The sequence below is a fragment of the Carcharodon carcharias genome, chromosome 11 (genome assembly GCF_017639515.1).
Source record: "Carcharodon carcharias isolate sCarCar2 chromosome 11, sCarCar2.pri, whole genome shotgun sequence".
NCBI classification, from domain to species: Eukaryota; Metazoa; Chordata; class Chondrichthyes; order Lamniformes; family Lamnidae; genus Carcharodon; species Carcharodon carcharias.
The window spans coordinates 9,007,719-9,030,022 of NC_054477.1; the positions used below are offsets into that span (position 1 = coordinate 9,007,719).

General features: G+C 47.2%; 1 protein-coding gene across 3 annotated transcripts in view; it reads left to right on the forward strand.

Moving 5' to 3' along the window:
• Window positions 1-22,304, forward strand: part of LOC121284491 (cGMP-dependent 3',5'-cyclic phosphodiesterase) — a 401,388-nt gene that overhangs the window by 351,760 nt on the left and 27,324 nt on the right. For 2 of the 3 annotated variants that reach the window (XM_041200018.1, XM_041200019.1), the window contains exons 23-27: window positions 2,312-2,399; window positions 6,736-6,783; window positions 9,289-9,363; window positions 9,873-9,972; window positions 11,924-12,033. In XM_041200018.1, coding sequence (XP_041055952.1) covers window positions 2,312-2,399; window positions 6,736-6,783; window positions 9,289-9,363; window positions 9,873-9,972; window positions 11,924-12,033 — 421 coding nt within the window. The remainder of the gene's footprint in view (window positions 1-2,311; window positions 2,400-6,735; window positions 6,784-9,288; window positions 9,364-9,872; window positions 9,973-11,923; window positions 12,034-22,304) is intronic. The other variant, XM_041200020.1, reaches the window with a different exon arrangement.

Below are 22,304 nucleotides of genomic sequence, written 5' to 3' on the forward strand. Positions count from 1 at the left end.
GGATTCTGTTTGTTATTGGCGACTCCTACCAGAAGTGGGGTTGCCGACTTTCCCAGGATTACCCTGGAGTCCAGAAATTCAAGATTAATCGCTTGTAGCGGGTGGGGGGAGTCTCGGAACAGAGGGAGGTCATTTAACCCCCTCGAGCCTGATCCACCAGTCAGTAAGGTCATGGCTGATCTGCAATCTAACTCCATGTACCCATGCTCACCTTTGTCCCATATCTCTTAATACCCTTGGTTAATAAAAGCTTACCAATCTCAATTTTAATATTTTGCAAAATTGATCTAGCAATTTGTGGAAGAGAATTCCAGACTGTTACCACCCTTTGAGTCTACAAGTGTTTCTTAATTTCACCCCTGAGAGATCTGCCTCTAATATTTAGTTCAATCTCCTAGTCCTAGGTTCTTCAACCCAGTGGAGATAGTTTCTCACTATCTCTCCTACCTGTTTCCTCAAAATGTTTTGAAAACTTTGATCAAATCTCCCCTTCATCTTTTCAATGTCATGGAATGGAACCCTAGCCTATATCATTGCTCCTTGTAACTTAACCCCTGGAGTTCAGGGATCATTCTGGTGAATCTATGCTCCTGAGGCCTCTCTCTAAGATGTGGTGCCAAGAACTGCTCATTGTAACTCCAGGGCTTTGTGTAACCGAATCATGACTTCTACCCCCTTGTAATCTAGACCTGCAGACACTTAGGGGAAAAAAACAGATAGAAGTGATGAATAAATTGGGTGTTTGTTGGGTTTTTTTTGCAATCCTGTGTTGTTTTTTGTAAATATGTTGGAAATGGGAAAAATATATTGTTGGGCTGAATGACATCCATCCTGTTAATGAAGAGCCTGCTCGCTTTCTGATTGGCTGTAGGGGCCAGGGGTGGGCGGCATTGGGGTACCAAGAAGATGGACATCTGAGCTGACCAATGGCTGGAGAGTGGGGGTGGGGCTATTGGTGATGGGAGGTCATGTGATGGAATGTGACCACCTCTACATTGGAAGGTGTAGGTCAGAGTGAGGATAAGCTCACACTTGGGGCACCAACCTCCCCGCCCGCCCCCCCCCCACCACCCTCCCGGCCTCCTTAATCAGCCTCACCCAGTCAAATAGCAGCCATGGCACCATGGGAGGGGGGTAACGTTAATTAAGCTGACTCTAGTTTAAGCAGAATGTGCGTAGGTTCTGTTTTAACCCTGACCCCTTGTGCTGCTCCCAGGGCCGGGAGCTACAGGTCCATGCTGACCCTGTATGACCCTCCATTCTTGCAGAGAGACAGTAGCTGGGAGCTTGAGCAGAGTTTGTGACAGGAAGGTCCATCACAGGAAAACGAGGGTCCTGGAGAGGGGTCAATAACTGAGTTAAGTGATTGGAGATATTGAGAACTGGTCTTGTTGAATCCAAACTTTCAAAATGAGCAGGGATGGGAAGGGATTTGTGTCTCTGGGATCCTATGCATTGGGAATTAGTGAGACGAGGTTTGGGATTTGGGATTTTATACAGTGCGATGAGTTTGGTCCATTGGGATTCATCAGGAATTAATGGGAAGGAGATTGCTCCATTGGGATTGTGTACAATTAAAGTAAATGGGAAAGCATTGGGTTTGTTGGGAACCTGCATTAGCAGGAATGAACGGGAAGCGGTTCAGTCCATTGGGATTCAGTGGGAGTGAATGGGAAGCAGTTTGGTCATTGGGATTCTGGAAAGTGGGAGTGAATGGGAACGTGACCGAGTTCTTTGGGAACATCTGTTGAATTGATGTAATACCGTCCATTTAGCTTGATTCGACATCTCACCTTCAAACACAAACCACCTTGTAGGTTGTACCCCCCCCCTCCCACCCCTCCCAGAGTGCCATGGCTGCTATTTGACTGGGTGAGGCTGATTAAGGGAGGGGGCCCCCAAGTGTGAGCTTATCCTCACTCTGACCGACACCTTCCAATGTAGAGGTGGCCACATTACATCACATGACCTCCCATCACCAATAGTCCCACCCTCCCCCCACTCTCCAGCCATTGGTCAGCTCAGGTGTCCATCTTCATGGTACCCCAATGCCGCCCACCCCTGCCCCCACAGCCAATCACCAGCTTTAGTCACCGGCTGAGTGACTAAACTTCTTGCCCTCAGTGTTCCTGATGTACTGAGCAAGCTCAGGGATGTGTCTGAATGGGACGGTCTTACAGTGAGCTCACTCTGAGAACTGTCCAACAGAGTCAGCCGGAGCGGGGGAGGGGTGGGGGGGGTGGGAGGTGCAAATCCTTTGTCTCCTTTCCACGTGATGTCACTAACGTTTTATCCCCTTTTGCATTGGCAGGGACATGGAGATCTTAGCTTTGTTTGTGTCGTGCATGTGTCATGATCTGGACCACCGAGGGACCACCAACTCCTTTCAAGTGGCATCAGTAAGTGCTGAAGATGCAGGAGGGCATTGAGCTCAGTGTAGGACTCCCTCCGATTCCCCTCAGCTGCCTCAGGTGAAAGATGAGCGAGGCAGGAATTTGCCCTTGTAAAGCAAAGTTGTATCGCCCCGCAGCCAAGGGGCAGCACTGTCCAGAGGCACAAGAGGCAGGCAATTGATGAATAACCAATGCGACAAATGCCTGGCCAGTCAGGTTTTGGTAACAATTAGAAAAAGAACCTTTTATTTATTTCGTGCCTCTCATTCCCGCTGGATGTCTCAAAGTACTTTTTGAAGTGTAGTCACTGTTGTAATGTAGGAAATCAGCAGCCAATTTGCGCACAGCAAGCTCCCACAAACAACATTGTGATAATGACCAGATAATCTGCTTTTGTGATGTTGATTGAGGGATCAGTATTGGCCAGGACACCAGGGGATAGTGCCATTGGATGAATATTTTAAAATCCAGCAGAGACGGCCTCGGTTTAACATCTCAGTCGAGAGACGGCACCTCTGACAGTGAGGTGCTCCCTCGGTACGGTACTGTGGAGGGGGGGGTGGGATCAGCGTTGTTTTTTGTGCTCGAGTCCTGGACTGGGACTCGAGCCCTGAACCCTCAGACTGGGAGGTGAGGGTGCTGGCTCAGTGCTATCACTATGCAGCTGGTAGGCTGGGGTGGGTAAGGATGGGGCAGTGGTGCGGTGTGGAGGGGGGCGGCTGACTCCCCTGACAATGCTGTGTTCCCTCAGTCCTGTGTGAAAGTGTCGTTCTGCAGCACATGCTCCAGTTCTGGAGTGGGGCTCGAATCCTCCCCCCACCTCGTGACTCAGAATCAAGAGCCTCACCCTCACACTGGATTACGGAGGGCACCCTGGAATTTTCTCAGGCCACAATTGTTTCAATATCTCTACCAATCATCTACAAGAATTTCCATCTCCACCAGGATGCCCCATCACCCCTCCCCCACAGACTTGCATCTCACTCATTGCCAATAAGACTCCCCATTGACATTTGTCTCAGTCCCTCAATCCATTGCAACTTACAAACAAGGAGCGGGAGGAGGCCATTCAGCCCCTCGAGCCTGCTCCACCATTTAATAAGATCATGGCTGATCTGGTAGTAACCTGAAATCTGTATCCCACCCACCCCCGAGAATCTACCACCCACTTGTTTACCAAGAATCTATCCATCTCTGCCTTAAAAATATCTGCTTCCTCCACCTTTTCAAGAAGAGAGTTCCAAAGACTCACAACCCTCTGAGAAAAAATTTCTCCTCATTTCTGTTTTAAATGAGTGACCTCTTATTTTTAAACAGTGACCCCTAGTTCCAGATTCTCCCACAAGAGGAAACATCCTCCCCACATCCCCCCTGGCAAGTCCCCTCAGGATCTTATATGTTTCAATCAAGACTCCCCTAAATCCTCGAAACTCCAGCAGATACAAGCCTAACCTGTCCAGCCTTTCCTCAAGAGACAACCCGCCCATACATGGTATTAGTCTTTTAAACCTTCTCTGAACTGCTTCTAACCCATTTACATCCTTCCTTAAATAAGGAGAACAATATTGTACACAGTACTCCAGATGTGGTCTCATCAGTGCTCTATATAACTGAAGCATAACCTCCCTACTTTTGTACTCAATTCCTCTTGCAATAAACAATAACATTCTATTAGCTTTCCTAATTACTTGTTGTACCTGCAGAATAGGCTTTAGTGTGATTCATGCACTAGGACACCCAGATCCCTCGGAATCTCAGAGCTCTGCAATCTCTCACCATTTAGATAATAAGCTTCTTTTTTATTCTTCCTGTCAAAATGGAGAATTTCACATTTGCCCACATTCTACTCCATCTGCCATATCTTTGCCCACTTGCTTAATCTATCTATATATTTTTGTAGCCTCTTCACAACTTACTCTCCAGCCTATCCTTTGTGTCATCAGCAAATTTGACAACCGTCCCATCCATCCATTCAACCCAAGTCATTTATATACATTGTAAACAGTTGCATTTACGTAGCAGCTTTAATGGACAAAACATTCCAAAATGATTGTGGTGGAAAGCACAGATGCTCAGGAGGTTGGGTGACATGTAACAGGGTAGGGTCAGCCCTTGGCACTCTATATTCTTGAGCCAGGAGGTCGGAGGTTTTAATCCCACTCCAGAACTTTGGCCAGAACTTTTACCTCGTTGGGCGGGTTCGGTGGGGGCGAGCGGGAGTGGCCGGAACGCAGAGGGGCATGTTAGTGGGGTGGTGAGAAAGGCATATGGGACACTTGCCTTTATCAATCGAGGCATAGATTACAAAAGTAGGGAGGTCATGTTGGAGTTGTATAGAACCTTGGTGAGGCCACAGCTGGAGTACTGTGTGCAGTTCTGGTCGCCACATTATAGGAAGGATGTGATTGCATTGGAGGGGGTGCAGAGGAGATTCACCAGGATGTTGCCTGGGATGAAACATTTAAGTTATAAAGAGAGGTTGGATAGACTTGGGTTGTTTTCGTTGGAGCAGAGAAGACTGAGGGGTGACCTGATCGAGGTGTACAAGATTCTGAGGGGCATGGACAGGGTGGATAGGGAGCAGCTGTTCCCCTGAGTTGGAGGGTCAGTCACGAGGGGACATAAGTTCAAGGTGAGGGGCAGGAGGTTTAGGGGGATGTGAGGAAAAACTTTTTTACCCAGAGGGTGGTGAGGGTCTGGAATGCGCTGCCTGGGAGGGTGGTGGAGGCGGGTTGCCTCACATCCTTTAAAAAGTACCTGGGTGAGCACTTGGCACGTCATAACATTCAAGGCTATGGGCCAAGTGCTGGTAAATGGGATTAGGTAGGTAGGTCAGGTGTTTCTCATGTGTCGGTGCAGTCTCGATGGGCCGAAGGGCCTCTTCTGCACTGTGTGACTGTGATTGGGGCCGGACTGTGATTTCATGCTGGTGAGCCAATTAAGGCCTGTCCCACGTGAAACATGCGCTGCCTGCGTGTGTGTGGGTGGGGGGGGGGGCGGGGGCGGGGTGTCAGTTCACACATGCATGCAGATATGCTCAGGAAAAGTTCCCTGAGGCACAGACGAAGAGTTTGTAAAATGAAAAATGAAGAATTTTAAGGTGTTAAAAACACAAGTCACCTCATGTGACTCTGTCACGTGATCAGGGACATGTTAGACATGAGAAATTGTTAGTGACAGATGGAAAAAAAACCTCAACCCGCCCGTGGATGAGGTTTCGCCAAAAAGCCAAAGGCCGCTTGGGCTTTTTCACCTGCCCGGCAGCCGTAAGGTTCGACAGGCAGCAAAAAATTAAACTCAGTGACATCGCTAATGGCCTTAACAGGCCTTTTAATTGTTGGTGGGCTCGCTGCCAACTCCGGCATTTGCCCACCACCCGAAATATCACACAAGTGTGCAAATACATTGGGACCGCTAGCCCGATGTCACCGCTTGTCATGTTACTCTCGTTCAGATCGGGCACACGCCAATCCGACAGGCTAAATATTCTGGCCTCTGAGTACATAACCGAGGCTGGTTCCAGTTATCTCAGCACGAGCAATGGCACCTCATCACTGCCAAAGGGGCGGCAGAGTCGGTGCTACCAGCAACGTGGAAGAGACGGGTGAACGTCCTTCCATCGCCCCTCACAACTTCCAGGAATTGAGCACAGTACTGAGGGGGTGCCACACTGTCAGAGGTGCTACTTCTGCAGTACTGAGGTGGTGCTGCACTGTCAGAGCTGCTACTTCTGCAGTACTGAGGGGGTGCCACACTGTCAGAGGTGCTACTTCTGCAGTACTGAGGGGGTGCCACACTGTCAGAGGTGCTACTTCTGCAGTACTGAGGGGGTGCTGCACTGTCAGAGCTGCTACCTCCTGGGGCAAGGCATTAGACTGAGGCCTGATCTACCTGCTCAGGTGGATGTAAAAGATCCCATGGTCACTGTTTCGAAGGAGAGCAGGAGAGTTCTCTTCCTGGTGTCCTGGGCCAATATTTATCCCTCAGTCAACATCACAGAAGTGTAAGCTGGATTATCCGGGTTGTTTCCACATTGCTGTTGATGGGATCTTGCTGTGCGCAGCTTGGCTGCTGCATTTCCTACATTGCGACAGTGAGCAGCACTTCAAAAAGCACTTCATTGGCAGTGAAGCGCTTTGAGACATCTGGTGGTCGTGCAAGGCGCTGTATGAATGCAAGTCTTTCTGTCATTAACACGGTAAAACATCCCAGGGTGCTTCACGGAAATATTAACAAGCAGAATTTGACACAAGCAGGGCTGATTGTCCCGCTCTCTATAATCCTGTCTCGATATAAAAGACTGGCCCTCTTTAATGACGTGAATTTTCTCTTGTACCTGCAGAAGTCGGTGTTGGCAGCATTGTACAGCTCCGAAGGATCGGTCATGGAGGTACGCCATTCCCTTTTGTCTTTCTGTGCTCAGTCGTGATGAGCGAGACCATCCCTATTCAAAGAACCTGCATGCCAGTTGAATCCAGTTGAACCAGCTAACAGGCCAACTGGTCCCACTTCAGACTTGCACATTCGGCAACCGGCTCACTCACGTGAAACCAGTGACCAGCTAAGCCCAAGCTGGTTCCGGTTAAAGCTGGCTGATTAAAATATCAGTGCCAACTGGGGCACCCAACTGGCTCCCTCCCTGTTGGGATTACCGGTCCTTTCGGGGGTATCGAGGGGGCTCTTTCCAGTTGAGACTTTCTGCTGATTTTTTGGGAAAAAATGGGTGGATGAGGCTGAGAGCAGGATAGGAACAAGAGCGAAGGAGCAGCGTTAAGGTTGACATAGGGAAATCCTTAATAGAAAGTCCAAGTCCTGTGAATGCTGGAAATCGTAAATAAAAACAGAAAATGCCAGAAATGCTTAGCAGGTCAGGCAGTATCTGTGGAGAGAGAAACAGAGTTAACGGGCTGAATTTTATGTGGATGGTGGTGGCTGGGGTGTTAATTGGTTTGAATTCAACAGATTGTCTTAAATCGGCTGTTAGTGTAGCTATGAGCGCACTTGGGATTGTACAGCAAGTGCTGCCCAATTGTGGATTCACACCTAACAGTAGACATTTTGTTTTAGGCTTTGCAAGGTCAGGCTGGTTGAGTTCTCGCTAATCGCTGCACTAAAAACCAATTTAAGATAATCAGTTGAGCTCGTAAAGTGGCTTATTTACACTCGCTACAAGTGACTCACATTCATACGCGGGGACTCATTCTCTGAAAACAAATGGAACATGGTCAAGCCTTACACCTTTTTTGAATAACCCGGGAGCTTGGGAAGCCTATAGTTTCCCATTACTTTCTCCATGGCAACACCTCGGCCAATCAGAGCCGACTTTGCCAGCCAATCAGCATCCTTTTCTCTTGTGGTATAAATTGTTCTGATCATTTGAAATTTGACATTCTCGTGATTGTCCTGATGAGTGCAGATAGATAGACAGACAGACAGACAGACAGATAATGGATTTAATACTCACAACAGCAGGTGCTATACTGTGATAATGATACAAATAAAACAAGTAATCACAATTCATAACAAAGTTAAATGGAAATAAAATGAAAGGACTGCACAATGGCGAACATTCCATGAAACAAATAATTACGATAAGTTCCAAAATGCAGGTCTCCTTAATTAATTAAGAGAATAAAAATGAAAGGTCTAGTGTGCTCTGCATTTTGTATTAAAGTCCATCGATCATATGTTGTCAGGTTGACTTAATTAAATTCTCGATCATTTACGCACTATTTATGAGTTTTATAAGTTAGGGGATTGAGCTGTCTTGTAGTCTATTCATTCTAGATGATATTTGTGGAATGGGGTCTGGAATGTGGGAGAGCAGCCAGGGGAGTGTTAGAATGGTCGAGTCTCGAGGTAGCAAAGGCCTGGATGAGGGTTTCAGCGGCGGATGAGCTGAGGTGGGCGAAGCCGGGCGATGTTACGGAGGTGGAAGTAAGGGGTCTCACCAAAGGCTTGAAGATGTGGTTGGAATCTCACCTCAGCATCAAGCACAACACCGGGGCTGTGTATAGACTGGCTTCATCTCACACAGTTGCCAGGGAGAAGGGTGGGATTGATGGCCGGGAAATGGAGTTTGTGATGAGGATCCTTCATTCTGAGATTTGTGACCCCGTGATCCAGACCCCACAGCTGGGTGGGGCGGTGGAGGGGGGGGTGGATTCATCTTCTCAGCAGAAACATTTGCATTTCTATAACGCCTTTCACAAACTTAGGATTTCCCAAAGCGCTTTACAGCTAATGAGGGACTTTTAAAGTGTAGTCACTGTTGTAATGTAGGAAATTCAGCAGCCAATTTATGCACAGCAAGCTCTCGCAAACAGCAATGAGAAAATGGCCAGATCATCTGGCTCCATGATGTTGATTAAGGGGTAAGTCTTGGCTCGAACACCCGGGAGAACTCTCCTGTTCTTCTATGGGATAGTGGCCTTGGGATCATTTATACCAGCCTGAGAGGGTAGATGGGGGCCTCAGTTTAATGCCTAGCCAAAATGATGGTTCGTTCGACAGCTCAGCACTCCCTCAGGGTTTCACCTTTGAATTTTGCCCTCAAGTCCCTGGAGCGGGACTTGAACCCATGACCTTTCTGATTTAGAGACAAGAGTGCTGCTCACTGTGTTACAACTGACAAAGGGTGTTGGGGTATTATGCAGGTAAAGGCATGGGAGTGGAGGATGGACAATAGGCCAGAGTGAATAAAGTCTGTGATGAGGGGTATGGTGATCGTGGGTGGGTCAGTGTGGGGTCAGGATTTGTGGGTCTATGGGTGGGGGGGTGGTGGTGAGCTGGTTACACAGATTTTGGGGGAAGGCCTGAGGCCCTGTGTGGCTCTGAATGCAAGGATGAAGCCAAACTCCTTGGTGGGTCCTAATTGTCTCCTTCTCTCTGTCAGAGGCACCATTTTGCGCAAGCCATTGCCATCTTGAACTCTGAAGGGTGCAACATCTTTGAGAATTTCTCCCGAAAGGTGAGTGTGTGACCTTGGAGGTTCGGGGTCAGCTGGAGAGGGTGGGGATGGGGAAGTTGGGGGAAGGGTGAGCTATGGAGTCAGCTGAGGGAGTGGGGGTGAGGGAATGGGGGCACTCTATGACTCTGTAGGCCATCGATGGGAAGGGACTTTTGGGACTTTGCATTCACGTCGATTTTACTTTGTGCTGGTTTTCCATGAGTTCCCCCTCCAGTATTCCAATGTGCCTGAATCCTAGAATGTCCTAAATTGCAGTGTTCCCCTTATCCTAGTATCCCCATATCCCAGTGTTTCCCATGTTCCCCAAATTCCAACATTCCCTATATTCTAGCATCCCGGTATCCCACTGTTCCCCCATTCCAATTTGCCTCTAATCCCAGTGCTCCCTGTATCCCAGTGCTCCCTTTATCCCAGTGCTCCCTTTATCCCAGTGCTCCTTTTATCCCAGTGCTCCCTGTATCCCGATGCCCAGTGGGGAATTCACATCTTATTCATTGCTTCGTGCACAGGATTACCAGAGAATGCTGGACATGATACGGGACATTATTCTAGCAACTGACATGGCTCATCACCTACGCATCTTCCCACAGCTCCAGGAAATGGTTAAAGGTACCAGCACTTGTTCCGATAAATGAAGGTACAGAGCGACAGGGCTTCAACTGTTCACGTTATGCCCAAATGTAGAAGGGTTACTCATGTATCATCAGCTCTTCACTACCATCTAGTTCAGAGGAGGTTCGCTAAGCTGATTCCTAGGATTAAGGGTTTGTCTCATGAGGAGAGGTTGAGCAGGTCGGGCCTACACCTATTGAAGTTTAGAAGAACGAGAGGTGACCTTATTGGAAGATATAAGATCCTGAGGGGTCTCGACAGGGTGGATGCTGAGAGGACATTTCCCCTTGTAGGGGAATCCAGAACTAGGGGGCACAGTTTCAGAATAGGAGGCCTCTCATTTAAGACGGAGATGAGGAGGAACTTGTTCTCTCTGAGGGGCATTAGTGTTTGGAATTGCTTCCTCCAGAGAGCAGTGGAGGCTGGGTCACTGGATATATTCAAAGCTGAGTTAGACAGATTTTTGATCGACAAGGGAGTGGAGGTGGACAGGCAGGAGAGTGGAGCTGAAACCTCAGTCAGATCAGCCATGATCGTACTGAATGGTGAAGCAGGTTTGATGGGCTGAATGGCCTAATCCTGCTCCTATTTATGAACCTGTGTGCGTGTGTCTATGAGTGTCAGCTCCTGTACAGCACACACAGCGAGAAAAAGGGAATGATTCACAGTCAAATCCTAGGATCAGGTGGGATTGATGTATGAAAGAAAAGGAGTTGGAGAGAGATGGGAAGAGGATGAAGAGGGATGAGTTGGAGGGAAATGGAAAGAGGATGAAGAGGGATGAGTTGGAGGGAGATAGGAAGAAGATGAGGAGGGATGAGTTGGAGGGAAATAGGAAGAGGATGAGGAGGGATGAGTTGGAGGGAAATGGGAAGAGGATGAAGAGGGATGAGTTGGAGGGAGATAGGAAGAAGATGAGGAGGGATGAGCTGGAGGGAAATGGGAAGAGGATGAGGAGGGATGAGTTGGAGGGAGATAGGAAGAAGATGAGGAGGGATGAGTTGGAGGGAGATAGGAAGAAGATGAGGAGGGATGAGTTGGAGAGAGATGGGAAGAGGATGAGGAGGGATGAGTTGGAGAGAGATGGGAAGAGGATGAGGAGGGATGAGTTGGAGGAAGATGGGAAGAGGATGAGGAGGGATGAGTTGGAAAGAGATGGAAAGAGGATGAGGAGGGATGAGTTGGAGGAAGATGGGAAGAGGATGAGGAGGGCTATTTGGTTGATGGAAGGGTAAGCTTTGACAGGGTTGGTTCAGTCTGTTAGTCTATCATAATTCTGATCTACCTCATGTGTAAAAATTGTATTGTGGTTAAAGAGAAAACATTTTTTCTTGAAGCTTGAAGAATAATAATTGTATTTATATGGCACCTTTAAAATAATAATTTTTAACATTTATTTTTTCATTGGACATGGGACAGTATTTGTTGAACTTGAACTCAGGCTAATTGGATAGCTCTTTCAAAGAGCTGGCACAGGCTCGATGGGCAGAACATCCTCCTTCTGTGCTGGAGAATTGTATGATTCTATAAAAAGCAGGGGACTTATCCCTGGTGTCCTGGGGCCAACACTAATCTCTCAACCAACATCACCAAAAACATGTAATCAGGTCATTACTCATTGCTGTTGGTGGGAGCTTGCTGTGCTCAAATGGACATTTCCTGCATTACAACACAGTGACCACACTTCAAAAAAGTATTTCACTGGCTGTGGAATACATTGGAGCCTCCTGAGGATGTGAAAGGGGTGCTATATAAATGCAAGTCTCGCTTTCTTGTTTCCTTTTTCTCTTGCACCTGGTGGACTCAGGGGAAACTTCCACCCCTTGAGCTCCCCAGTGTCTCCTGCACCCAACCACCACACACCCACCCCTCCCCCAGCCCCCCGCCAACCAATCCCAAACTCGAATGCTTTCCTGCTGGGTTACTAACCTCCTTTGTCTCACGATAGCTTACGACAATGATAGCGCCACCCACCACACCCAGCTGTTGTGCCTGCTGATGACTGCCTGTGATCTCAACGATCAAACCAAAGGATGGAAGACCACAACAAAGATAGCGGTAAGAGGGCTGGGGGCGGAGACAAAGTCAACAGCAGCCCATTCAATAACAACCACATCAACAACTTGCATTGTGACCTCTACGGATATCCAATAAATATCAAGGCACGAGGTGCTTCACCACAGATAAAATGCAACATTGAGCCAAGGAAGGAGAGGATTTAGATCAATGATTAGAAGTTTGGTCAAAAGGGGTAGGGCTGTGCTGAAGGAGGAGAGAGAAATTGCGGGGGGGGGGGGGGTGTGTGGGGAGGTGGGGAGGGGTGGTCCTGGGGAAGATGTTTAGGGAGCGAATTCCAGGGCTTGGGGCCCCGGCGGCTGACAGCTAGGCCTCCAATGGCAGAGCGACTAAAGTCTGGGATGCTGTAGATTTGGAGGGCTGGAGGGGGTCGCATCAGTAGAAAAGGGGCAAGGATCTAGCGGGATTTGAACACGAGGATGAGAACTTTACATTTGCCGGACCGGGAGCCAATGTAGGGTCAGTGGACACAGGGGCTGACAACAGGACTTGGTGTCAGGACTTGTGCATCAGGTGATGGTACTATTGCGAAAAATCTTCAGAAGGTGCTTCACAGAGGTATAGTCATCGGGCACTGAGCCCTTTAAGGAGATATTTGGACAAGTGACCAAAAACCTGTGATCTTCAAAGGAGGAGGGAGAGGTTGAGAATTCCAGGGCTTATTGACCAGGTAGCCGAAGGCACAGCCGCCGATAGTGGAACGATTAAAATCGGGGAAGCTGAAGAGGCCGGAATTGAGGAGTGTAGAGATTTCGGAGGGTTGTGGGGCCAGAGGGGGGGGGTTACAGAGATGGGGAGGGGGTTTGAGGCTATGGCAGGAACTGAAGACAAGACACTTCAACCAATTGGTTCCAGATTCCTTTACAATCTCCACTGCGGCTCTCCCAACTCCCCAGACCACCAAAACACACCCTCCCTTCCCCCTCCGCGCCCCCCCCCCCCCACCCAACTCCAAACCGGCTCCTCCTCCCTCACCACCACCACCACCGCTGCTGCCTGGTGAACCCACTGACTTTGTTAGCTGCCATTGGACTTGAGACAAGGCCAGGCCAGTGATTGGACTGTGATTCTTGCTCCACTCTTGGCTGAACAAGTTGTTACCCAGCACCTCTTGTGGGAGAGAAGCCTCAGGGAAATCAGATATGCCCAGTGGGTGGGAGTGGGGGTGGAGGGGGATGGGGAGGAGAGACGGCGGTGGGGGGGGTGCTGTTGTTGGGAGCTGTGGTGGTCACAGCAACAGGATTATTCCTTGCTCCATTTGCTGCAATCGGAGGTGTCACAAGTGTCTCAGCAAAAGTGTCATAAAAGCAACTTATCCTGGGAACACCCAGCCAATGGAGAGAGAAACAGAGTTAACCTTTCAGGTCTGTGATCATTCATTGAAGGTGCAAAATGCTAGAGAAGTGACAGGTTTTAAGCAAGTACCGAGGCAGGGAAAGTGACAATGGGGACGATGGTGCAAGGCAAAAGCAGATGATCATAGAACAAGTAAAGAACCAAACATGGAATCTCGAGGAAAAGGGTGAAGTATCGACCTTTCAGTCCCTGTTGCTATTTCCATGAGATCCTCAGTCTGAGTCGACTTTCCAACCAATCAGCTCCTTTCTTTTCCTGTAGTATAAATAAAGTCACAGAATCACTGAATTGTAACAGTGCAGAAGGAGGCCATTCAACCCATCGTGTCTGCACTGGCTCTCCAAATGAGCATTGTGACCTAGTGCCGTGGCCCTATCTTTCCCCCCGCACCCCTGCACCTTGTTTCTATTCAAATAATCGTCCAATGCCCTCTTGAATGGCTCGATTGAACCTGCCTCCACCACACTTCCAGGCAGTGCATTCCAGACCCGAACTACTCGTCGTGTGTAAAAGTTTTTTCTCACATTACATTTGCTTCTTCTGCAAATCACTTCAAACCTGTGGCTTCTCGTTCTTGATCCTTTTACGAGCAGGAACAGTTTCTCACTATCTACTCTGTCCAGCCCCCTCATGATTTTGAACACCTCCATCAAATCTCTTCTTAGCCTTCTCCTCTCCAAGGAGAAGAGTCCCAACATCTCCAATCTATCCTCATAGCTGAAGTTTCTCATCCCTGGAACCATTTTTGTAAACCTCTTCTGCACTCTCTCCAATGTGTTCACATCCTTCCTATAACACGGTGCACAGAACTGTACACAATACTCCAGCTGAGGTCTAACTAGCATTCTATACAAGTTCAGCATAACCCCCTTCTCTTGTACTCTATACCCTAATAAAAACAGGACACTGTATGCTTTATTAACTGCTCTCTCCACCTGCCTGCCATCTTTAATGACGTATGCACATACACACCCAGATCCCTCTACTCCTGCACACCTTTTAGAATTGTACCCCTTATTTTACATTGCCTCTCAATGTTCTTCCTACCAAACTGTATCACCTCACACTTCTCTGTATTGAACTTCATCTGCCACCTATCTGCCCACTCCACCAACTTGTCGATGTCCTTTTGAATTTCTACACTGTTCTTTTCACAGTTTACAATGCTTCCAAGTTTTGAACCATCTGCAAACTTTGAAATTGTCCCCTGCACACCAAGATCTAGATCATTAATATCTATCAGGAAAAGCAAGGGTCCCAGTACAGGGGAACAAGCCTTCCTCCAGCCCGAAAAACATCCATTATCCATTGCTCTCTGTTTCCTGTCATTCAGCCAATTTTGCATCCACGTTACTACTGTCCCTATTATTCCATGGCCTATAACTTTCCTCACAAGTCTTTTGTGCATCACTGTATCGAATGCCTTGTGGAAGTCCATGTACACCATAGGACCGTAAGACCATAAGATGTAGGAGCAGAAGTAGGCCATTCAGCCCATCAAATCTGCTCTACCATTCAATGAAATTATACCTGATCTGCTAATCCTCAACTCTACTTTCCTGCCTTTTCCCCATAACCCTTGATTCCCTTACTGATTAAAAATCTGTCTATCTCAGCCTTGAATATACTCAACGACCCAGCCTCTACAGCCCTCTGTGGTAAAGAATTCCACAGATTCACTACCCTCTGAGAGAAGAAATTCCTCCTCATCTCTCTTTTAAATGGGCGACCCCTTAATCTGAGATTATGCCCTCTGGTCCTAGACTCTCCCACAAGGGGAAACAACCTCTCAGCATCTACCCTGTCAAGCCCCCTAAGAATCTTATATGTTTCAATAAGGTCGTCTCTCATTCTTCTAAACTCCAATGAGCACAGGCCCAACCAACTCAACCTCTCCTCATAAGAAAATCCCTTCATACCTGAGATCAACCTAGTGAACCTTTGCTTTAATGACTGGAAGCCAGTATCCAGTGGTGTACCACAGGGATCTGTGCTGGGTCCCCTATTATTGTCATTTATATAAACAACATGGATGACTATGTGGGGGGTAGGATTAGTAAGTTTGTGGATGACACAAAGATTGGCCAGCTGGTTAACAGTGAAGTTGAGTGTCTTGGGCTACAGGAAGATATAGACGGGATGGTCAAATGGGCAGATAAGTGGCAGATGGAATTTAACCCTGAAAAGTGTGAGGTGATACACTTTGGAAGGAGTAATTTGACAAGGAAGTATTCAATGAACGGCATGACACTAGGAAGTTCTGAGGAACAAAGGGACCTTGGTGTGTGTGTCCATAGATCTCTGATGATGGAGGGGCATGTTAGTGGGGTGGTGAAAAAGGCATGTGGGACACTTGCCTTTATCAATCAAGGCATAGATTATAAAAGTAGGGAGATCATGTTGGAGTTGTATAGAACCTTGTTGAGGCCACAGCTGGAATACTGTGTGCAGTTCTGGTTGCAACGTTATAGGAAGGATGTGATTGCACTGGACGGGGTGCAGAGGAGATTCACCAGGATGTTGCCTGGGATGAAACATTTAAGATACGAAGAGAGGTTGGATAGACTCGGGTTGTTTTTGTTGGAGCAGAGAAGACTGAGGGGCGACCTGATCGAGGTGTACAAGATTATGAGGGGCATGGACAGGGTGGATAGGGAGCAGCTGTTCCCCTTAGTTGAAGGGTCAGTCACAAGGGGACATAAGTTCAATGTGAGGGGCAGGAGGTTTAGGGGGGATGTGAGGAAAAACTTTTTTACCCAGAGGGTGGTGACGGTCTGGAATGCGCTGCCTGGGAGGGTGGTGGAGGCGGGTTGCCTCACATCTTTTAAGAAGTACCTGGATGAGCACTTGGCACCGTCATAACATTCAAGGCTATGGGCCAAGTGCTGGTAAATGGGATTAGGTAGGTAGGTCAGGTGTTTCTTACATGTCGGTGCAGACTCGAAGGGCCTCTTCTGCACTGTGTGATTCTGTGATTCACTGGACTGCCTCCAATGCCAGTATATCTTTCCTTAGATAAGGGGACCAAAACTGTTCACAGTATTCTAGGTGTGGTCTAACTAGTGCCTTGTATAGTTTTAGCAACACTTCCCTATTTTTATACTCCATTCCCTTTGAAATAAAGGCCAACATTCCATTTGCCTTCCCTATTACCTACTGAACTTGTATGCTAACTGTTTGGGATTCATGCACGAGGACCCCCAAGTCCCTCTGTGCTGCAGCTTTCTGCAGTCTTTCTCCATTTAAATAATATTCAGCTCCTCTATTCTTCCAGCCCAAAGTGTATAACCTCACATTTTCCCACAATATATTCCATCTGCCAAGTTTTTGCCCACTCACTTAACCTGTCTGTATCTGTCTGTAGACTCCTTCTGTCATGCTCACCACTTGCCTTCCCATCTATTTTTGTCTCATCTGCAAACTTGTCAATAGCACATTCACTTTCCTCAACTAAGCCATTAATATATATTGTAAATAATTGTGGCCCAGGCACTGATCCCTGTAGCACTCCACTAGTTGCAGGTTGTCATTCTGAAAATGCCCCCCTTATCCCAACTCCCTGTCTTCTACTAGTTAGCCAATCCTCTATCCATGCTAATATACTACCCCACAACAGCAAGAGCTGTTATCTTATTAAGTAGCCTTATGTGTGGTACCTTATCGAACGCCTTTTGGAAATCCAAATATAGTACATCTACTGGTTCCCTTTTATCTATCCTGCTTGTTACCACCTCAAAGAATTCTAATAAATTTGTCAGGCGTGATTTCCCCTTCATGAAGCCATACTGACTCTGCTTGATTATATTATGCATTTTGAAATTCACTGCTATTACATCCTTTATAATAGACTCCAATATTTTCCCAATGACAGACGTTAAGCTGACTGGCCTATAGTTACCTGTTTTTTTGTCTCCCTCCCTTTTTGAATAAGGGTGTTAGATTGGCCATTCTCCAATCCCCTGGGACTTTTCCAGAATCTAAGGATCTTTAGAAAATTACCACCAGTGCCTCCACTACCTCTGTAGCTACTTCTTTTAATACCCATCAACAGCATTACCCTCATCAACCTTCTCTCTTACCTCTTCAAAAAACTCCTGCAAGTTAGTTAAACATGATTTTCCCTTAAGAAATGCATGCTGTCTCTTCCTAATCATCCCATATTTTTCCATGTGACTTTTAATTCTATCTCAAATAATTGCTTCTAGAAGCTTCCCCAACACTGAAGTTAAACTGACTGGTTTGTAATTGCTGGGCTTATCCTTACAACCTTTTGTGAACGTGTTTGCGATTCTCCGGTCCTCTGGCACCACACCCAAGTCTAGGGAAGACTGAAAGATTACAGCTGGTGTCCCTGCAATTTCCACTCTCACTTCCTTTAATATCGTTGGATGCATCTCATCCGGTCCTGGTGCCTTGTCGACTTTAAGTACCAACAGTTTATCCAATATCTCCTCCTTATCAATTTTGAACCCTTCTAGTGACAGGGTTTCCTCGTCTGTCACCTTGACCTGGGGAGCATCTACTTCCTTGGTAAAGACAGTATTCATTTCACTACCTCAGCCGTGACCCTGGCCTCCGTGTGTAAATCCCCTTTTTGGCCCCTAATCGGTCCCACTACTTTTACTGCCCTTTTACTATTTATATGCCGATAGAAGACTGTGGGATCTCCCTTTATGTTGGCTGCCGGTCTTTTCTCCTAATCCCTCTTTGTTTTCCTTTTTTTTTCTCCTCTGAACCTTCTGTATTGAGCTTGGGTTCTCCATTGTATTTTCTACCTGACACCTGTCATAAGTACACTTTTTCTTCTGTATCTCAATTTCTATCTCCATTTTCATCCAGGGAGCTCTGGATTTGTTTGCCCTGCCTTTCCCTTTTGAGGGAATATATCTTGACTGTGCTCAAGCCATTTCTTCTTTGAAGGTAGCCCATTGTTACAGTTGTGCTACAGTTTTCCCCTTTGGTTCCAGTCTATCCGGCCCAGCTCCGTTCTTGCCCCATTGAATTCCGCTCTCCCCCAGTTGATTATTCTTAATTTGGATTCTCCATTGCCCTTTTCTACCATCACCCTAAACCTTACAATAAAATGATCGCTGTCCCACTGACTCTGGATCTACTTTGCCCACCTCATTTCCAAGAACCAGGTCTAGCAGTGCCTCCTTTCCTGTTGGACATACTGCTGTAGGAAATTCTCCTGAACACAATTGAGGAACGCTTGCCCCTCACTGCTCCTTACAATATCACTTTCCCAGTCCATGTTTGGATAATTAAAGTCCCCCGTTATAACTACTCTATAATATTTGCACCTCTCTGTAATTTCCCGGCAGATTTGTTCCTCTACGTCCTTCTCACTAGTTGGCGGTCTATAGACCACACCGAGCAATGTAATTGCACCCTTTTTGGTCTTTAGCTCCAGCCAAATTGATTCTGTCCTTGAACCATCTGGGACATCCCCTTTCTCCAGCACTGCAATGCTCTCCTTAACCATCACCTCTCCTCCTTTCCTTCATGCCCTATTTTTCCTGAACACCTTGTGTCCAGGAATATTTTACACTGAGCCCTGCCCTTCCTTGAGCCAGGTCTCTGTTATCACCACAACATCATATTTCCACATGGCAATCTGTGTCTGTAACTCCCCAATCTTATTTCGGTGCCTTCACATACACACAGATTTAGACTTCATTACTTTCTCCCTCACTCCGACTCTGCCTATTAACTTACTATTCTCAATTCTAGTGTTATCTGTCTCTCCCAGTATTTTGTGCACCTTGGTTTTGCTTTCTAATATTCTCTCCTGGTTCCCACACCCCTGGTGAATTCAGCACTAGCAAAATCTCCCGCAAGGAACTCAGTCCCAGCTCAGTTCAGGTATAACCTGTCCGGCTTGTACAGGTGCTATTCCCCCCCCCGCCAGAGCCAGTCTCAATGTCCCAGGAATCTAAAGCCCTCCCTCCTGCACCATCTTTCCAGCCACGCATTCATCTACCTTATCCTCCTATTTCTGTACTCACTGGCACCAGGCACTGGGGGTCATCTGGGCATTTGAGGTCCTGCTTACTATCTAGCTCCCTAAATTGTGTCTGCAGGACCATATTTCCATTCCTAAGTCATTGGTACCAACATGGACCATGACATCTGGCTGTTCACCCTCCCCCAGAAGAATGTCCTGCAGCTGCCCATTGACATCCTTGACCCTGGCACCAAGGTGGCAATGTGCCTTCCTGGAGTCACATCTATGGCTGCAGAAACGCCCATCTGTTCCTTTAACGAACGAATCCCCTATCATTATTGCTCTTCCTTCTTCCTCCCCATCGGCACAGATGAGTGACTCATGGTGCCACAAACCTGGCTCTGATTGCACTCCCCTGAGGACCCAACGCCCTCACCAGTCTCCAAAATGGAAAATGACTTAGTGAGTGGGGCCCCAGAGGACTCCTGCACTACCTGCTTGGGAGTGCCTGACAGTCATCCATTCTCTTTCTGCCTCCATGCTCCTAACCTGCCTCGTGACCACCTCTTTGAACGTGCTACCCACACAGCCCTGCCTCGCAGATGCACCAGAGTGACTCCAGCAGCTGATTGGGCTCCGAAAGCCAGAGCTCAAGTTTCAGGAATTGATAGCACTTCCTGCACAAGTGGTCATCTAGGTCAGCAGGAGTGTCCACGACTTCCCACGTATTACACATTCCACGTGACTGAGCTTCCCTACAATGTCTTAACTTTATCTCCCTTATGTTAACTTTATTTTACTTTGGTTGACTTCTATTACTTTACACAACTGGCCCTGGCTTCCCCTGATTCTCCTGAGTGTTTTATTTCTTTAAAAATAATACAGTTTTCTAATTTACAGCTATTTAAAGACACTCCCTAATAGCAGTTTCCCAGCCAATGAGCCAATGGTTTTCCTGTGACATCACTGTTCATTTTTTTTAAAAAAGTTCCAAAGGTGAGGTTTACACCCAGGTCTATTTCTGCTCAGCTGTTCCTGTTCCTGACTTAATATAATTCCTGCGTAGAACACACCTCTTTCCCCCTGTGCTCAGAACTCCCCTGTGAGGCTAACTTGTTACTCACTCAGTTCGCCTCCCCAAGTGCCCCTTACCAACCTAAATTGTTGTGGTCCTTTGAAATTTGGTGCTCTTGCATTTGTCCTGATGAGTGCAAGATGAAAAGCTTCGACAACACGTATCACATTTCAGCAACATTAAAGTTCTGAAAGACCACATGACTGGAAAAAAAAAATGAGTGGAAAGAATGTGTAACTGGGAAAAGGTCAGTCATTACCTGCATCTACTGTTGGGGAAGATGGATGGAGAGTCTGTAATCCGCAATTGTTGAGCTCAGTGTTGAGATCGGAAAGCTGTACGGCGCTGAATTGGAAGGAGACTGTCACTCCTCAAGCTTACATTGAGATTCATTGGAGCAGCATAGGAGATGGAAGACAGAGAGAGCAGAGTGTAGCAGTGTTGGAGAAGAAGGATAGACAGAGCAGAGTGAAACAGTGTAAGGAAAGAAGGATAGAGAGAGCCAAGTGTAGCAGTGTATGAGAAGAAGGATAAAGAGAGAAGAGTGTAACAGTGTAGGGGAAGGAGGATAGAGAGAGCAGAGTGTACCAGTGCAAGGGAAGAAGGATAGAGAGAACGAAGTGAAGCTGTGGAAGAAAAGAAGGATGGAGAGAGCAGAGTGTAGCAGTGTAGGGGAAAAAGGACAGAGAGAGCAGAGTATAGCAGTGTAAGGGAAGAAGGATAGAGAGAGCAGAGTGTAGCAGTGTAGGGGAAGAAGGATAGAGAGAGGAGAGTGTAGCATTGTAGGGAAAGAAGTATAGACAGAGCAGAGTGTAGCAGTGTAGGAGAAGAAGGATAGAGAGAGCAGAGTGGAAAAGTGTAGGAGAAGAAGGATAGAGAGAGCAGAGTGTAAAAGTGTAGGGAAAGAAGGATAGACAGAGCAGACTGTGGCAGTGTAGGAGACAGAGGATAGAGAGAGCAGAGTGTAGCAGAGTAGGAGAAGAAGGATACAGAGAGCAGAGTGTAGCAGTGTAGGGGAAGATGGATAAAAAGAGCAGAGTGGAAAACTGTAGGAGAAGAAGGATAGAGAAAGCAGAGTGTAAAAATGTTGGAGAAGAAGGATAGAGAGAGCAGAGTGTAACAGTGTAGGAGAAGAAGGATAGAGAGAGCAGAGTGTAGTAGTGTAAGGGAAGAAGGATAGAGAGAACAGAGTGTAAAAGTGTAGGAGAAGAAGGATAGAGAGAGCAGAGTGTAGAAGTGTAGGAGAAGAAGGATAGAGAGAGCAGAGTGTAAAAGTGTAATGGAAGAAGGATAGAGAGAGCAGAGTGTAAAAGCGTAGGAGAAGAAGGATAGAGAGAGCAGAGCGTAGAAGTGTAAGGGTAGAAGGATAGAGAGACCAGAGTGTAGCAGTGTAGGGGAAGAAGTATAGAGAGAGCAAAGTGTAGCAGTGTAGGGGAAGAAGGATAGAGAGAGCAGAGTGTAGCAGTGTAGGTGACGAAAGATAAAGAGAGCAGAGTGTAGTAGTGTAGGGGCAGAAGGATAGAGAGAGTAAAGTGTAAAAATGAAGGGGAAGAAGGATAGAGAGAAAAGAGTGTAACAGTGTAGGAGACAGAGGGTAGAGAGAGCCTAGTGTAGCAGTGTAGGGGAAGAAGGATAGACAGAGCAGAGTGTAGCAGTGTAGGCGATGAAGGTTAAAGACAGCAGAGTGTAGTAGTGTAGGAGAAGAAGGATAGAGAGAGCAGAGTGTAGCAGTGTAGGGGAAGAAGGATAGAGTGAGCAAAGTGTTACAGTGTAGGAGAAGAAGGATACAGAGTGCAGAGTGTAGCAGTGTTGTGGAAGCAGGATAAAGAGAGCAGTGTAGCAGTCTAGGGGAAAAAGAATGGAGAGAGCAGACCG